This window comes from Anabrus simplex, chromosome 1 (assembly GCF_040414725.1).
Source record: "Anabrus simplex isolate iqAnaSimp1 chromosome 1, ASM4041472v1, whole genome shotgun sequence".
Classification (NCBI taxonomy): domain Eukaryota; kingdom Metazoa; phylum Arthropoda; class Insecta; order Orthoptera; family Tettigoniidae; genus Anabrus; species Anabrus simplex.
The window spans coordinates 923,489,380-923,508,558 of record NC_090265.1 but is presented as its reverse complement, the minus strand read 5'-3'; the positions used below and the strand labels follow the sequence as shown (position 1 = coordinate 923,508,558).

Sequence of the window (19,179 nt, the reverse complement as noted above, 5' to 3'; positions counted from 1 at the left end):
AACAACCTCATAATCAGCAATTCTTGTTATGGCAGGTCTGTTGTTATTTAAACGACCTACAATCATCACTTTGGTCTTTTTATTGTTGGTTTCAAGACCACATTCTCTGCTTCCCTCGTCTAACCTTCGCATGAGGGTGTCTAGTTCATGATCATCTGTTTCAATTATCATACTGTCATCCGCATATCTGAGATTGTTAATTTTCCTGCCACCAACTGTGATGCCGTAACTCTAATTCTCGATAATCACCCTCATAACGTACTCTCTCTATACATTTAAAAGGAGGGGGAGAGAATGCAACTTTGTCGCACTCCAGCAGTAGTAGACACGATGTCTGAGAAGTTGCTATTAACTCACACTGTCGCAGTGTTCGACGATTACAATTCTTGAATGAGGTACACTAAACGTATCGGCGTCCCCATCTTGATGAGTATATCCCAGAGCTTTGATCATTTCACGTTGTCTAAGGCTTTTTAGTAGTCCACCAAGCACAGGAACATCTTGATATTGTACTCTCCTACCTTCTCTATGAGTTGCCAGATGTTTAGGATCTGCGAACGAGTTCCTTTGCCAGGAACAAACCCGGGTTGTTCCTCTGATTTCTCTGGAATTAAGAAGGTTTTCAGCCTCTCGTTCAGCACCGTGAGCTTGATTTTACTGGCATGGGACATGAGGGCTATCGTTCGATAGTTTGCACAGTCAAGTGGAGATCCTTTCTTGAACAGTGGTACAAAGATGGAGTGGCACCACTGGTCCGGCCAATTTCCAGATGCCCGTATTTTCTGACATATCTTGTGAGCGATGTCGACATCTAGGTCATCCATGTTCTTTGGGAAATCAGCAGTGATTCCATCTGGCCTGGTGTTTTCCGGTTTCGGAGCTTTTATATTGCACGTTCCACTTCTTCTCTAAACATCGTTGGTTTAATGTCTGTTGGGTTCTGGTGTCCTGGCATAGGTTGTGGGTCATAATGAACAAGTTGATGCGGTATTCTCTTCATATTTTGGCGATGCCTGCTGCATTTGTGATGACACTCCCCTGGTCGTCTTTAACAATCTGAGTCTTAGGCATAAACTCTCGTGCTAAGTATTTCACCTTGTCGTACAGTTCTACACTGTGATTTATGGTCGCATATGCCTCTAGTTCTGCACACTGTTTCTTAATACGTTCATTCTTGTCTCTTTTACAAGCGTGTTTGATATCATTGTTCATTTTTTCCATTAGTCGTCTTTGTTGTTCTGAATCTGTAACTGTGAGCCGGATGTTCTCATTTCAATCACTGCCAAAGTTTCGACAGTCATCCAATGTTGTCACTTCACTATGGCATTCATCTTTGGGACCTTGCTCGCTGCATCTGTGAGCCATTCTTCAATTCTCTTCCAAACCATGTCACAAAATCCCTCTAGGTCAGGTGGTCCACTGCTTTGGAGTGTTTCTTGGAAAGTAATTGGCTCAGGGGCCGTTGAGTTTTTCGACTTAATTTTGACCACTGGCTTGCTCAGTTTGATTCTAAAATAGGCCCAGGGTATACGAGTATTCGATCCACATTCGGTACTAGGTTTTGTTTTCACATTACGGAAGGAGATTCTCCTGTCTTTATCGACCAGGATGTAATCGATTTGGTTTTTAAAATGCCCATTCGGGGAAGCCCACGTAAAGATACGACGTTTGTTTTGCTTAAACATGGTATTCATAATAGAAAGACTGTTGTCGGTTGCAAACTGCGTCAACCTATTGCCTCGCTCATTATCTGCACCCAGGCCACACCGTCCTACAGTAACTCGCAAGTGGTTGTCCATAGAGCTGGTTTCTACTTTTGCATTGAAGTCGCCCAATATGATGGTAATACTCTCGGTTTAAGTGATGCTATGGTATCTTCCATGTCTGCATAGACGTCTTCGATCTCTTGGTCGTTTGCAGCGATGGTGGGTAGTGTGACGTATTGTGCATCACACTTAAACCACCAAAACTAGGTCTGTGCATAGGCAACACTGCAGCGAGGAGTCGATCACATAAAACAAGAAAGCAGCAGAGTGAGCAGAAGCAGTACTGGGGGAGGGATAGTAGGAGAGGTTACCGTGGATGGTACCAAAAAAGAAAATCAAAAAAGAACACCACGTTGCTAAAAATTTTTAGATGACCAAGTGTATTGGAAACAGCAGCTTTAAAGAGAATACAGTACACATGAGCATTTTTGGAGAAAACAGATCCTACAGAATAAAATTGACCAATATATATATATATATAATATGCACCTTGTTGAACAAGAAAATATAGTCCGAGAAAAATATCCCAGGCATTGATTACAAAGACAAAACAGCTCAGGTCCCCGTTTTGGAAAGGGGACTAACCCTCAGATAAGTTAGGACAAAAATTTAAAAAAAAAAATCGTTACAATAGAATCACTGTGTCAGCGTGAATCTCGACCAAAACCAGTATTCTCAAATATTACTATTTATATTTTGAATAGAGAGGTGTCACACACACAATCACCTCAGAAGATATTTCTAAATATTATTATCTGATCAAATTTCGAGGCAACAAGTACAGTTTTTACCATGAAGAACAAGAAATATTTGGCCACACTAAAAAAACCCAAATACGCCTCCAGGGCGCCCTAATATAAAAAGCATACACACCTAATAAAAGAAAAAAGGGTAGGGTAAAAAGGAGGATCAGTACAACAAGGACAAGTGAGGATGAAAAGAAAGGAAACTCCGACTGCGTAATGCTGGAGAATGTCTGGTCTGCCAAAAGATTTTTGTAGAATCGTCTAAAGTTGTGAAAATTTTCTGTTTGACGATGTTTAGGCTCAGTCCACATCACCAAGTATTCAGCACTAGGAATCAATTAAACTTAATCAGTTTTGAAGGTGGCAATAAATTAAATTTGAAACCAAGGCTTTGAAAATTTTCATAGCATGCCATCACTCAACATGCCGAAACAGGCCGAGTATTAAAGTTTCCAAAAACAAGTTTAGCAAATGATATGTTTAGCTCACCAAAGTCCTTTCAGAATAATTCCATCAGCTCGTAGGGAAGAAAATGGCGCAGCACACGGCAAGCCGTGCGAGGTCCGTAGTCCCTCCACACACACACACTATTTACAAAGGATGATGCCAGTCTGCCGAAGACGGGCCAAGCAGTCCAATATATACACGCCCGGAAGCGAAGACTAGTTCATTCGAGAAAGATCAAGTGACGTAGCAGATGACGTAGTAGGTGCGAGGCAGACAGAAAGACAGCGGTCAGTGTGTCGAGAAAAGTCGGAGGGTAACGACAGGTGAGCAAAGTAAGGTAATTCTGATGATAGGAAGAAGTATTGATAAGCAGAGCAGACAATAATAATAGCATTATAGTCTTGTAGAAACATAAACTTGTAGAGTATGTGGAGATGTACATGCGACGAAGTTTGCAGAAACTCGTAGAACGTCGATGGAGAGGTTATGGCAGTAGCACGTTACAGTAGGTATACCTGGATCAGATGTAGTTTATATGGTTTGGTGTTGAGAGTGAGGGTCAGAATTCTTTCATTGATAGGTATGTATTCCTCAACACATCGGGATATCCGCTTATCAACAAAAAACACGACGGCATTCTGAGCTGTATCATTTGCCCCGGCGATGGATATTACATAGTCTTCTGTTTCAAAAAGTCCATATACTTTCCAATGAGTTTCTGACAGTCGACAAATGTCGATTTATTGTATCTTTAGTTCACTTTCTATAAAACGAAACTTTCCCGTCTGAATTAATCCTCTCACATTCCATGTAGCTATTGTTTTACCTTTGCGAAGTTGGTCTGCATTTGGTAGATCCGTAGCAGATTTACCGTGTGAGGCCTGATCGTTCACATCTGCACGTCCGACACATTTCACATCGTTCGGGCCGGACATAAACTTACTACTCGGATTGGTCATCGTACCAATATTCATTTCATGACTCTGGTTTCCCCTTGCCTTCCTGAATATTTAAGGTAGTAACAGATAAATTGTAAGAAAATCATGCGTGCGTCAAAATAATTCGTATTGTAATAAATTATTTCCCCCTCCCCCAGTTCCTGGCGATCCGGTACTGGGGGCTTGGAGTATTCTATTCTATTCTAATTAAGGGATAAGGCTAGGATGAAGCTCTACGTATCAACCACCTTTAGCGGCGGTGTCAAATGAGGCGAATGGGAGATAGGTTACCTTGTAGAATAACGGACTGGGCCTTCAGAAGTAGAGGCAGGCCAAGGTAACGATAGTTTAACTCAGTTTTGAATGGTTCAATTATAAGTGCGGAACTAAGCCACGGATATGAAAGTATCGCATGTATGGTCATTTGGTAGGTATACAATTGGTTTTATGTTGAACGGGCGAGTTAGCCGCACGGTTAGCGGCGTGCAGCTGTTAGCTTGCACCTGGGAAATAGTGGGTTCGAATCCCACTATCGGCAGCCCTGAAAATGGTTTCCCGTGGTTTCCCATTTCCACACCAGGCAAATGCTGGGGCTGTACCTTAATTAAGGCCACGACCGCTTCCTTCCAACGCCTAGCCCTTTCCTATCTCATCGTCGCCATAAAACCTATCTGTGTCGGTGCGACGTAAAGCGACTAGCGACTGTTTTATGTCTCACACACACACACAGATATGTCTTATGGCGACAATAGGATATTAATGGCCCAGGAGTGGGGAGGAAGCGGCCGTGGCCTTAATTAAAGTACATCCCCAGCATTTGCCTGGTGTGAAAAAGGGAGACCACAGAAAACCATTTTCAGGGCTGTTGACAGTGGGATGCAAACTCACTCACAGCTGCTCGTCCTAACCGCACGCCAACTCGCCCGGTTTGGTGTGTGCATTTCAGCAGAATAGACAGACTACTATGTAACAATACAGTACAGTCTAGGTGAGAAAAGAAACAATAAACCGTCTCATTTACAGTATCTCTTCCCTAGTATGCCTCTTCGGTGACACCTAAGTTAACCCACGGTGGGGTTGGTGCGGATACAAACAGAGTCTGAGCTGACCACTGCATAACAATATTTCAGTTACTAAATTAAATGCGTTTTACCCAACGTTACAATGACGGAAATGTTAGGTCACTCCCTTATTATCCGCTAAGACGTTGTAAAATTTATTGATTCTAGTAACATGATACCTTTCTTCCTCCTTTTTCATGCGAACCTTATCCCATTTTAATGAAGCGTCTCCCAGTTGCCTTGTTACGTGGAATACGGTCTCCATTTAGCGACGTTCGCCCCATTGGAGTAGACTCTGTTTGTGTTGGTTCTTCATTCTTTACTCATGAAGTTAAACTTGGTCCTCCGCCCAACAGAAGCGGCTTTCACTCAGAGAGAACTACAGTGTGATAGAGCGGATCGCAATGCTTCCTCTCTCGAGTCGTAATTGAGTGGCATGACACGTCCAGTCGATCGCGAATAGGCCCTCCCAATACAACACTGAACACCATCACTTTCTGCATGAGACAAAACTGTTATATTTATCGTGATATTTCATATAAACACCTATAAGTTGCATTAAATAGTTCCAGGGAGGGTTAAGTGCAATAAATGGCATTACATTTAACGTAGACTAGTCTTTAATAATAATAATAATAATAATAATAATAATAATAATAATAATAATAATAATAATAATAATGTTATTGGCTTTCCGTCCCACTAAATACTTTTTTGGTTTTCGGAGACGCCGAGATGCCGGAATTTAGTACCACAGGAGTTCTTTTACGTGCCAGTAAATCTACCGACACGAGGCTGACGTATTTGAGCAGCTTCAAATACCACCGGCCTGAGCCAGGATCGAACCTGCCGAGTTGGGGTCAGAAGGCCAGCCCCTCATCCGTCTGGAGAGCTGCATCGAGACGATATACGACGGTGTGAATAAAATACGCGCAACGAAATGTTACATTGTGTACCCTAGTTCACATTACTCTGTGGGTGGGGGCGGTAGAATAACACCGTGTTGTAAAAGGCGACTAAAAGTGGCCCCAGAGGCTCTTAACTGGGGAGCATTGTTTGATGATCATGGGGCCCTCAGCTGAGTCCTGGCATTTCTTCCACTTACTTCTGCCAGGCTTCTCTTTTTGATCTATCCTATTAGACTTCCCTTGGTCAACTCTTGTTCTTTTCGACTCCAACGGTATTAATTGCGAATATTAGGGAGTCTTTCATTTTCACGCCCTTCGTGGCCTCTGTCTTTCTTTGGCCAATACCTTCATTTTTCGCAATGTCGGATCACTTCCATCTTTTTTTCCCTGATTAGTGTTATATAGAGGATGGTTGTCTAGCTGTACTTCCCCTTAAAACTATAATCACCACCAGCACCTCATATACTGAGTGGGATAATCTGCAAATGCATGTTTCTATTTTTTTATAATTGGTTTGACGAAGCACTGACACACATAGATCTTATGGCGGCGATGGGATAAGAAAGGGCTAGGAGTAGGAAGGAAGCGGCCATGGTCTTAAGGTACAAAAGACATTTGCCTGGTGTGAACATGGAAAATCACCGAAAATCTTCTTCAGGGCGTCCGATAGTGGGGTTTGAACCGACTATCTCCTGAATGCAAGCTCGCAGCTGCGCGACTCCAACCGCACGGCCAATTCACTCCGTAAGTGTATGTTTCGTTTGGTTCATGAAAATGAATCATTACGTAGATTTTATGGAATTGTGGTTATTTTTACAGAGAATAAATCGCTAGATTGCATCACGAATTTTAAGCTATGCTATTCGTGTATCCAGTTTATTTTTATCACCTTCGGTATAAAAAATTGTGTGAGCATATAAAATCTTCTACTCGTATATCACGCATTATGACCAATTTTATTTGATTAAATCTTTGACAATATAACTACTTCTTCGACCCGTTCGAGTACCTCATGAGTCTTGGTGCAAATTTTGGTACTCATCAGCGGAGTTGTATAACGAACGGACAAACTTACATTCGATTGTATAGATTCGTTACTGTTCACGTTGTAAGTTTTTGATGTGCATAACTGGTCTCGGAATTGAAGTTCTCTGTTTGCATAATTTAAACTGAAGCCCAGATATAGTTCTGGTGGGATATCATGCTATATCTTATGGTATGAACTAGAATAATTTGTAACATTCGTTGACCTCCCTGAGTCCCATCCTGGCTTTAAAAATATGACTTTGACTGAGGTAAGAGCTAATCTTGTTATGGACGGTGTGAAAGCACCAATCATAGGCTTGATTGGGGTGTAATTTTCAGTGGGGTTTGCAGATTGATATGTGATAGCTATGGCAGGCATTATGAGGAAAGCAATGGGAAACTTCCTCACCCCCTATTTTCCCTCGCCTCACCAGCCACTCCTAAGCTGTCCATGGTAGCTGATGGTCGGGCTGTTTGGGGATACAACCAGTCTTCGGGGTTGTGGACTCAACAAACAAATCTAGTGTGCCCTTTAACTGATTTAGCAATCTACAAATTTGAGGTCCTTAATCAACATGTGAGGTTTGAGGACCTCCACAGAGACATGACGGAAAGTTCACCCACACATACTTAAAACAAAAAAATTGTACCCGTTATATTTCGGAAATTAATTTCATAATATGATCGTCGGCTAGCCAATTTAGTCCCCTCTTACTGATCCTATCATTTGAATAGTTGGCTGCGCGTTCAATAAATGTTAGATGCATGGCCCAGGGCATGATGTGTATCAATTGCATCTGGGATAGACGTGCTTGGCTCGCACTAAGCTTCTCTCTTCCTCGCGTAATATGCCACACAGATCTGACATAACAGCCGCAAGCTCACCATAAGCTGCCAATACGCCAGGCATCACGCTGTAGCCGGTTTATGTTAAATGAGAAACATTATTGGTAAGTAAACCGATTGTTAGCCATCCCCGTGTTATAGTGGTAGCGCTCCTGCCTTTTACCTGGAGGTTTACGGTTTGATTCTCACCAGGTTAGGGAGTTTTACCTGGACTTTAGGGCTGGTTCGAGGTCGACACAGCCTACGAGATATCAACTGAGGAGCTATCAAATGTGGGATGGCAGCTCCGGTCTAGAAAGCTGAGAATAATGGCCGAGAGGAACGGTTGCATTGACCACGCGTCATCTCATAATATGCAGGTCTCAAGAGTGCGCTGACACAGTGTGGATTCTAATTGCATTGATTCTAATACATTTTGAGGTTAAACTCTTCACTATCGGACCTAGAACGTGTTTGCTCAGTATTGGTTGTAAGGAAGACGGTCTCACCGTGCTCACTTATTTGTGTGTGTCAGAGAGAAAGAGAGTGAGTGAGCGAGCGGGCACTCATCCGAAAAGGGACCACGCTCGATGTTCTTTAACTCTGTGTCTGTGTTTGGTAGCTTCTCACGGTACCAGTTTTGCTGTGATTTGCGGGCCCTTGCATCGTCTCCTAGTGTTCAGGTGAGTGGGAGCGTTTTTCACAACTCCCTTGTGGTGACGTGGTCACCTTTTCACCAAGATGACTGTCAATTTTTCTTGACTGTTATAAGTCAGATATGTTGCGAATATTTCGGAAGAATTAATCATTTTGAAATTAATCATTTTCTGCTTATATACAGTGCGTCGCGATGAGACTGGTTACGAGCTGAAGGACCAATGCCATCGAGCGTAATTGTGGAGGTTACATGAATGTAACAGGCAAAAGTAAGTGTTAGGAGACCAAATAAACTTTCCTAGTACGCAGTGACAGTGTTATAAATATAACCAAGCCATTTTTGTATAAAAGAACTGAAACGGAATCAAATTGCCTAGTGTCGTATGGATCACCCGCCTGACAACCAAAATCTCTCCTCTTCCAACACTTACGGATTTGGTTTCTGGAGAATCCCTGAAGAGTAAGTGTTTCACTACATATCAAACAGTTTATCATGTCCCGAAGAGTGGTTTAACAAGTAACCAGTGTCCTTCTTGGTGGAGTGCACAGAGAAACTTGTTCAGCGTTGAGACAGATGGCTGAATTACCGGGCGAGTTGGCCGTGCGCGTAGAGGCGCGCGGCTGTGAGCTTGCATCCGGGAGATAGTAGGTTCGAATCCCACTATCGGCAGCCCTGAAAATGGTTTTCCGTGGTTTCCCATTTTCACACCAGGCAAATGCTGGGGCTGTACCTTAATTAAGGCCACGGCCGCTTCCTTCCAACTCTTAGGCCTTTCCTATCCCATCGTCGCCATAAGATCTATCTGTGTCGGTGTGACGTAAAGCCAATAGAAAAAAAATGGCTGAATTGTTAGGGTGATTGTAAACTCTCTCGAAGTACCATAAGTATGCTGTCGTTTTGATGTAGTTCACGCTGTTCAGTACATACTGTGTATGTTTCCAGACACCATTTAGCGTTTAAATTGAACGATTATTGTAAATTGTTTTGCTATGTGCTTTACGTCGCACCGACACAGATAGGTCATATGGCGACGATGGGACAGGGAAGGCCTAGGAGTGTGAAGAAAGCAGCCGTGGCATTAATTAAGGTACAGCCCCAGCATTTACCTGGTGTGAAAATGGGACACCACGGAAAACCATCTTCATGGCTGCCGACAGTGGGATTCGAACCCACTGTCTCCCGGATGCAAGTTCACAGCTGCGCTATTCCAACCGCACAGCCTACTCGCCCGGTATTGCAAATATTAAAACAGCAATAGTTTACCCATGAAACTGTACTTGCCCCTAAATGAAATATTGCTTATAACATGGCATGCCGGATAGTTGGTAACACTCATATGCATTGTATATTCTGATAATAAAATAAACTGAAATGAATATTACTCAGAACTTACCTTTTTCATAAATGACATCACGTTTGTAGGCAACATCTTGAAAGAGTTCTTTTGTCCGGGGAGTAGTAAAGAAGTACGATATTTAAATGTAGACAGTGAAGTACATTTACACCAATGATATAGACATTTAACAACCAACACGCACTTCTACACGCATGTCTCGCGGCAAGACACTTTATAGGGGAAGGTGAGATCGCTTCTTCTTCATGGCTGCGTCGCTAATCACCGCTTCCTTGTTCTGCAAAGTGGAGGCGGGTAGCCATGCTGCCATTAAGTACCGGTAAGACCTGAAAACAAGGAGAGAGACCATGTTTTATTCATATGAATGTGTATGACATCTTTATACAAGTTTCAGTAAAACTGATGGGTACAAAAATATGAATATTCTAAACCGAAAGTTGGAACAGCAAGAAACTGAAATGGTACATTACACTCCGAAACATTGCTAAGGATTAAGATTCAGACTTGTACTATATCAAATTTTTTGTTCGTGTGAACAACATTAAATGGTTGAAGGGCCGATGACCCAACTGTTAGGCTCCTTTAAACAACAATCATCATCATCATCATCATCATCATCATCATCATCATCATCATCATCATCATCATCATCTACATGGTTAATCATATTATGACATTTCAGGTTATTTTCTTTATACTATATAAATTCATAGTTTAATATTCCACACAGTCTATTAATACAAAGGAAATAAATAATAACAGTGGCAAACAAGGTGGTTGGGAACAACGCGAAGCGGGTATATGAGCGTTAAAAAAGTTCGACATCTCATGCTGTTGTCATTTTATCAGGTGCTGAAGTTAGCCAATCAGATCACTCCGCGGGCGAATTAAAATAGGCTTTAAGAGAGATTGTTGCTAAACCTGCAAGCGCCTTAAACCGGCTTGAGAGCCATAGTAAGTAACCAGCATCTAACACAAACACACCGTGGGTTTCAACCGGAGTCACCGTAGCGTATTTCCTATGGTGCGATTCTGTCGGCTCGGAGATCTGTGTTCCAATCACTCCACTGGCGAAGTTCTTTTCTATCGATGAGTGCTCTAAAGCCAATCTTAAGCAACGTTCTGATTCAGCAACAGCGCCTTGCAAAGCCCGCGAAGTGAACAGATTGTCTAAATTGATCAGCTGATAAAATGACAATGGCGCAGATATCGAATTATTTTTAAAATTATGTATCAGTAAGACCAACCCTCTAAAGCTCATATACCCGTTCACAGTGTTTTCGACCAGCCTGTATATAGTCCTGAAACTTCAACATAATCTCGCTATAGGTCTGTCGTCTTCCTTGTGTCCAAGTGATTTGAGTTTGAAATTATTTGTCGTCGGGTCCTTGGGTGTAATTTTGTGTGAACATTAAGACTCGCCTGTGATTTCTATACACATTCGCAGTTACCAGAGTACTATACATCTTGGTAAGAAGCTGGTTATGATGTAACTTAGATGGTCGATATGACTCTAATTAAAAGTTACCAAAATAATAAAAAATAAAGATATGTAGTTGGGACAAATTTCGCAGAGTAATTAAGGAATGTTGAAAAGGGAATTCCCTTATTTACAAGAATAAATAGCTTGAAATGATATAATAATGAGCGCTGTCCAGTGCTATTGATTTTCTGCGATTAAAAAAAAAATTATAAACTTTACGATTTCTTTCCGTATACCTCAGTTTACTTCTAGCATAGTTTACCACGTGGGCCTACATGTATCAGAGGAGACGTTGTCAGACAAAATTTTTTCACTTTCGGTAACTATACAAAGACGTTCACAACGATCTATTAGTCCTTTTTACTCATAAAGAACTAGAGAGCCCTGATTACCAACAATTTCATGTTGATATATTGCTCACAAATCTCGTTCACGACAATTGATTATTCCCTTCAGATATTTGGAAGGAATAAACGATCAGATATTTATAGTTCTTTTCAAATATTGCTCTTGCCATTTTGTTTTAAATTTCAGAGAGTAGAATAATTAGTTCCTATCACGTGCCGTAGTTTTCTGAGCAAAGCAGCTTCTAATTATTTCAAACTATAACTTCCTATTCAATTATGGTACAATTAAAGTATTGAGAAGGTAGATATCTTCAAGCCCGAACCAAACTCCTCTATACATCAAGAAGCGCGCGGTATTCTTGCCCAAGAAACGCTCGTGTGCCTCACCTTAAAATATGAGAATGGAAAGGTGATATTTTAGATGTTCGTATTAGACGTAGAACAAATCAAGCCGTACTACAAACTAATATAACATACATATACACTATATGATCAATTGGTTTCACGAAATGCTTCTCTTTAACCGTAAGCTTCCCGTAACTCACATATTGGAAGAAGAAGGTGCACATTTCATAGTATTCTTCTTTAGCCACAGTAAAAAGAATAATATTATTAAGAATGAGATATTAGGCTAAATTATTAGATTATATCAATTTTATGGTAAGGTTTGGGACATTTGACACTCTCTTTTATCTAATCATAATTATTATGCGATACAACAATTATACATCAATAATAAGAAATAAAAGTTACTTATAATTATAACTATTAACTGAGGTCTCAAGACAAATGATGAGAATAATGAAATGATAAACGATAAATATTAGACTGATGATAATTGCAAAGCAATACACTACGTAAAAACAATAGTAACTTACAACAGCTGAACCCTACTTAGTAGTTAAAACTAATCACGTAATTACTTAGAATCGCTACTGCTAATAATTTGCAATTCAGTAAATGAGAATTGATATTGAAATGAAATTAATATTAGAACTTATATTTTACTTTTGGCTGATGTCACGCAGAAATTTCAGTTGTTATTGAGGAAATATCTCTGGCAAAGTTTCTCGAATCCAGAAGATGAGATGGCTTTTTCATCAGTCATATTTTGTAAATGATGAAGTAATTTGTGCACCGCGTGGTACGACGGGGTGCAATGGATAGAAGTGTGTCTGTTTTTTACTATGCTTCTAAATTGTGGTCGAATGACAATGAGTGACACGGAGAATGTGTGTAATGTGGAGAGGATTTAGGGAAAATTCCGTGAAGAAGGTATAAGGCATGAAGGTTATGGCATAGTTTAAAGCTCAACCAGCAAATTTTGACGTAGGCTGGGTTGATATGGTCATGGTACCGTAGCTCGCTTATGTTGTGCACACAATCGTTTTGAGTACGTTATAATTTATCAAGAAGAGTGGCAGTTAGGTCACTGTAAACCACTTCATAAATGAGATAATATTGCAAAATTGGAAGCTGAACGCATTTTTGATGCTTATCAAAATAAAACCTATACACTGGAATAACTGTTATGTATACTTTATACTTCAAATCAATTTTATAATTCACTTTTCCAATTAATTCACTTAATTGTACTACTTCAGCTTAATGTGCAGCAGTTCTGGAAATTCGACACAGTGGTATGGCTAATTTCATAGTAACCCATGCATTTATTGCCCATTAAACTGCAAATAATGTTATGTAAAATAGTAATAAATACTTCAGTAGTCACGTTAAAGAAGGTAGTATTCCAAACACGGTTCACAGTAGAAGTAGTGAAGTTTCTCGACGCTTACTGCAAAATTGACAACATTGCCATCAGTGTATAAGATGTTTAGAAGACGTAATAAGCCGATTAGATCTTCCCCTCACTCTGAATTAAGACGAAGTAAATCTGTATTTCAATTACTATGAAACTAGCCGTACTGCCGCTCCTTTATATCCCTCTATTCATCGTTCAACTTGATTTGATCGAAGGTTGAGAAGGATAGAATTACTGACTTTATTATGCTGATGGAGAAGAACGTCTCAACTACGAACTTATTTCATATTACACGTGATTAATTACGGCTTATGCCAAATAGAATACCAAGTTAACACTCTAACCCCTGGGGCGTTGTAGTATACATCTAATGTATCTCAAGTCCATCCTGCGAGGCTATGTTTGGCATTGCTTCCACTTATTTGTGTCAAGCTCTCCACTCTCATCTTTCCAGTCCGACCTGCCTTGACGAACGATAGTTCTCTTCCAACCCAGACGGTATTATATTTGTGAGGCCTTCGTGGTCCTTCTCTTTCGTTTGCCGATACCTTCATTCTTCAAAGGGGTTGACTTCTTCCATCTTTCCTCTGATTGATGTTAATAGAGGATGGTTGACCAGTTGCACTCCCTCTTAAAGCAGTAATCGCCACCAACACCAGTAAAATATATAAAAGTTATGTACCACTGTGCCATTTCACCGTTCTATAGTTGCAGTATTAGGAACAAAAATGGCGTTCCAACCATTAAAATATCAATATGAAAGCAATTAACGTCAGTACGAGCCGAAAAGGTAATACTTTAAACCGGCAGTCACCAAAAGAACCATTTTTAGAAGGCTGTGAGAAAAGAATGACAGAAGCGGATTATTTAAACTGATTATTAAAAAAAAAAAAGAGACTTCCATTAGAACACTAAACTCAATCCAGCACTGCAGCAAAAAGGACGGAATCGAGTAAAGAATCAAGCCGGTTATCTGATTTTATAATCAATTATTGGAGGAAAATTAAATCCGCGACAGCCCGCTCGACGTCAACTGTATAGATTGACATATATACGCGGAATATAAGACCAGCGATAAGGAAACGTCAAGTATTATTCAGCTACTACGTCACAGTTGGACTTTGGAAGCGTTATATTTTATCCGATACTGCACATCGAAAGGAGCAGAATTCAATCCGCTGTAAAGTGCAATTCCTAAAAAAAATACGGAAGTTTACTTTCGTCCAACAAGCAAGAGAATTGACAAATAATAGCACATTTAGAGCTGTTATAGCTAAATTAGACGGCCCAGAGCACATATATTCCTATATCATTGGCAGTACGAAACGGATTACAGCATGTCAATATCAACTAATGCATTGTATTATTCTGTTTCCGACGTACTAGAGACCACTATGATGATGTTCTAAGAGACTGAGGCAGAGACTACTCCGACTATGGTGGCGCTTCACGAGATTGATGACCCAGGAGGGTTGGTAATCAGCTGAGAGGATGAGATGGACCCGATTACCTAAGCCGATTCATGGAGCGAGGCCTACCATTCCCGATGAACAACAGCGAGATGGGAGACACTACCCAATAAGCAAAGTTAAGTCCCCTATGAGTCGTTTCGTAAGTAGAAACCTTTATTTTTTGGTTATGTGTGATATAATTTGTGACATTGTGCGTGCGTAAATGACATTCAAGTGTAGTTACAAGGAAGTAGGTATTCATCTGAAGTTACAGTTAATCTCATATATACGGGCCGATGACCTTCGATGTTAGGCCCCTTAAAACAACAAGCATCATCATCATCATCAATCTCATATATAGGCGTAAAATACCAGTGAATGCCGTTCGTAAATTTATCAATGTGGTGTTAGAGAAAGTGATTGATATTTTTTTTAAGTCGTTGTCAGTGAAGTGTTAGAGTATTATATGAAGGTTAATATACATGTGTGATGGCCTTAACAGAGTAATAAGCTTGGAGGTCGTATTTAGGGAATGTTTACGACGAAGTATAGTAACACAGTTTAGCATTGTGGTACACTTTTATTTCATACTATGACGGTAAGGATAATGCTTTTAAATGTGTAGGTTATGGCGCATATGCAGCGTATTTGATGAAATGAGTGCCTGAGACGCACTAATATGAATGGTACGTGATATTTGAAGTGATGAATGGTGAGTGAAGTAATAATATGAGTTGATGTTAAGTTGTGATGGTGATAGTTATTGTTATTTGAAAAGTTGGTCATAGTATTCTTCCGAGAGATGATAGTATGTGTAAATTGCGCATGCTAAGGTATATATTGAAACGTACTGTTTTCATTTGCTATTTTATTTCCCTGATATACAAAAATAGGTTAGGATACGATCTCAATGCCATCAATACAGAGTCATTTGAGTATGTAGGATCATCAGAGGAGCCGAGAGGCCAATAACGTTAATATTTAGGCCTTCACTGACTTATCTACGATCATTTTTAAGTACTCTCACACACGGTAATTTAATTTATGAATTTATGGGAGCAGTTTGACACATCACTGGTAACTTAGTCATTCATATATGGACTTTTAGATGAAGGTAGAGTCTTCTAATATGACAATTTTTCCACTAATGGAATAATTTGTTGGAAAGTTAGTTAAGTACACTTGGTAATGCTACATTCAGCCAGATACGCACTTAAATTGAATTTCAACCATGAATTAAAATAATAATTGAGTGAGTTAGCCACATAAGCCTTCTGATAGAATTAATTTGAGATTGATTACGACTTAAAGTGGACTTGAATTTGCTTATATGGAGATCAGACATCATGAAATATGAAACGAATATGGAAATTTTCAAGCTTATGAATTAATTTAACTCTTAAGAAAACAATGATTTCTCACGCGGTTTTCTACTGTGCATGGACACGGACGTTAAATTTTCAGCAAAGTGATTTTCATTTCACTAGTCACATGTGAATTAAAGATTAAATAATATAATTTTTGGTAACTTTGAGGAGCAATCCAGCTCACTAAGAAAAGATTCCAGATCTTAATTAATTAATTAATTAATTATTAGTTATTTTCACTGCGTTTTTACATTCTTAATTGAAACCATAATTTGAAATGTTGTACATAGTAGGGAGTATGATTTTGTTTTCACTTAAACCCATTGGATGCATCTAATTATTTCAACTATATTTAATATTTTTCACTTGATTATATATACTTTAATTTTTCTTTTTCATTTAATTTTTACGGACATTACCTAATTACAACCTACTAGTTCGACAGGCCAGAAATATTGTGTCGACGATTGAGGCATGGTTTCCAGTTACTTGAAAAAGGTTTTCAAAACCTGTTTCTTTCATTACAACATAATCAAAACGCATAGAGATGCAGATTATATTATGAGATTGTCTACGTTATATGAGGAGATTTCTAACAAAATTTTACAGAATACTTAAATGATACTTAGACTGATTTGCCAATAAAAGCTAAGTAGTGAAACCATACAATTCTTTTAATGCCTACTTAGAATAAGAGCTAGATATAAGGCTATAATAACTAATTTTCTGATTGCGATTTCGGTGGCAACGTGCACGAATTTCTTGAAATGCCGTAATAACCTGGATTTTGCGATAAATTTATGCTACATGCGAGTATGGTATCCGACTGATAGCGTGTTGGAGACGTCCTTCTGCGTAGGTTGAGATTTACCATTAGGCCATCGGCGTACTTTCTCACGCGGAACCCACAACCCAGCAATGTTAAACAGATGGAATCGTTATCAAGAGCTAGTCTGGAACTCATGTATCCTCACCTGGACGCGGGAACGGTGCACCACTCATCGTCTCAATATCGTCTTAATATTTTTGCAGGTACAGTAAGATGCCAAATCAGCCTATATGTTAACGAACGCTCGTTGGTCGTTTTTATCAAAACGAAACGCAAAGAGAAGGAACGACAGAAGAACGTCATTTTTGTCCTGATAACGTCAGAGCTTTAAGGACACTTGGACATCAAATATGATCAAGAGTTCACATTTATTTTCACTTCATTCAATGGAATAAGCTTTCCTGATTACAAAACAATACGTAATATATGTATGTTCCTGAAAAAACACGAGTGTATTTTAATTAGCTATTTAAATATTAAAACATCACTGCCGCACCCTCTCAGCTGTCAACTAACATTATATTTCGGAAAGTCACTTTGGTTGAATTTTTCTCAGGTACCATAAGAACTAGAGCGCACAGTACACTTCATTAACCCCTAGCTACTATCGTGTATTGTTTAATGTTAACCCTATCCTCGGGTATAGTATTACCCGAAACATTCCACTGTATAAATCACAAAATAAAAACAGGTGTATAACAGAGTAAATGTTATTACTGTATGATTATTTGAAGATGGGTCTCAATATTCCTTAAATATTGTATAAGTCTTAAAACATTCAGTGAGAAAATATCTACAGTTTTTTAGTGTAGAGTTGTACCACTTGTTTTTAATTAACCTCATATTAAGCCGTGAGACTAGTTTGTGAAATACTGCATATACTCTATCATTCAGATACACAAAAGTTGTATTTATTGCTAAAGGAAAGGTAGGATGTTCCAATATAGACATCTACGACAGATGAAAACTATAATGAAAAATATTCTTGGTGGGAAACAGAAGCTGAAAAAAAAAGAGGATGTAGAAGAGATTCTGATGAAACGCATGAGCTGTTACAATTGTTCATCTTTTAATGACAGCAATCACTCTCCTGAGTCTGTACTGAGTAAAAAACTATTGTTTACAAACTCCATTCGATCGTGTAAAATCATCTTCCTTCCACGCAACTCACTAATCTGCTTTTCATTCATTGACCATCTATTCTGTACTTTCACTTTAACATCCGCTAGAAAAGAAATTAACAGATACGTTAACACTATCCTGCGGACATTCGTGACCGGATGTACTTCTCCAGCTAAAAATCACACATCGCTGAGAATGGATTATGTTAGTAACAGCTGAAGGAAAAATCAAAGAGGAATACATTCGGCTACAACAATATAGAAGTGCACTGCACAAAAATATTATATTATCGTCCCTGTTCTGCCAAAACGGCGAATGTTACAATGCTCTTCCTATGCATTATTTCCCTTAGGACTGGTAACGCCTTCAAGCCATATATTGATATGCAGTCCATCAGAACAATTTTCGTCGAGTTCAGTTTCCTATGTGCGTGTGTAAAGGAAAATGAACTTTACTGTACCATACTGAATGAATGTATGGTTGCATGGCATTTACCCACTCCTAGAGTGTGATGTATTTAAGGTTCATTTTCCTTTACACACCCGCATAGGAAAATGAACTCAACGAAAATTGTTCTGATGGAATGCATATCCATATGTGCGTGGAAGGCGTGACCAGTCTTAAGGGAAATAATGGATAGGAAGAGCATTGTCACATTCGCCGTTTTGGCAGAACAGGGACGTTATGAAAGTCCATCGATTCATTATAGACCCGTGGATAGCATTTGCGGGTTAATTGTCTAAGAGCTACAATAAATCCTACAAAAAGGAACGTCTTCCCTTCAAGTATAAGTAGTATGACAATGACCACCTCGACTTTTCTAGGGGAAAGGCAAAGCTATCTCCACACAGGCCACAAGAGCGCTTGGAGGAGTGGAAAGTAAAGGCTTCCATTATTCGTAACCACGCCACCAAGTGGAATAGAGCAGTTAGCTCTGTGTTCGGCCGACTTTGTCTCCAGAAATTAACCCGTTAACCTGACGGCCATGTGCTGCTCCAGAATTGGAAATATTGTTTTCTTTAACTTTTATACTTCCTTACTGGGAATAGAACCCGCGCCCGTACGAGTGAATCAAGCCCGCCTTCACTG

The 19,179-nt window shown here is 39.6% G+C and overlaps 1 protein-coding gene across 1 annotated transcript in view; it reads right to left on the bottom strand.

Moving 5' to 3' along the window:
- Fife (regulating synaptic membrane exocytosis protein fife) overlaps positions 1-9,821 on the bottom strand; it is a 969,278-nt gene extending 959,457 nt beyond the window's left edge. Inside the window, exon 1 of the mRNA XM_068225089.1 lies at positions 9,769-9,821. Coding sequence (XP_068081190.1) covers positions 9,769-9,804 — 36 coding nt within the window. The 5' untranslated portion in view covers positions 9,805-9,821. The remainder of the gene's footprint in view (positions 1-9,768) is intronic.
- Between the last annotated feature and the right edge of the window lie 9,358 nt (positions 9,822-19,179).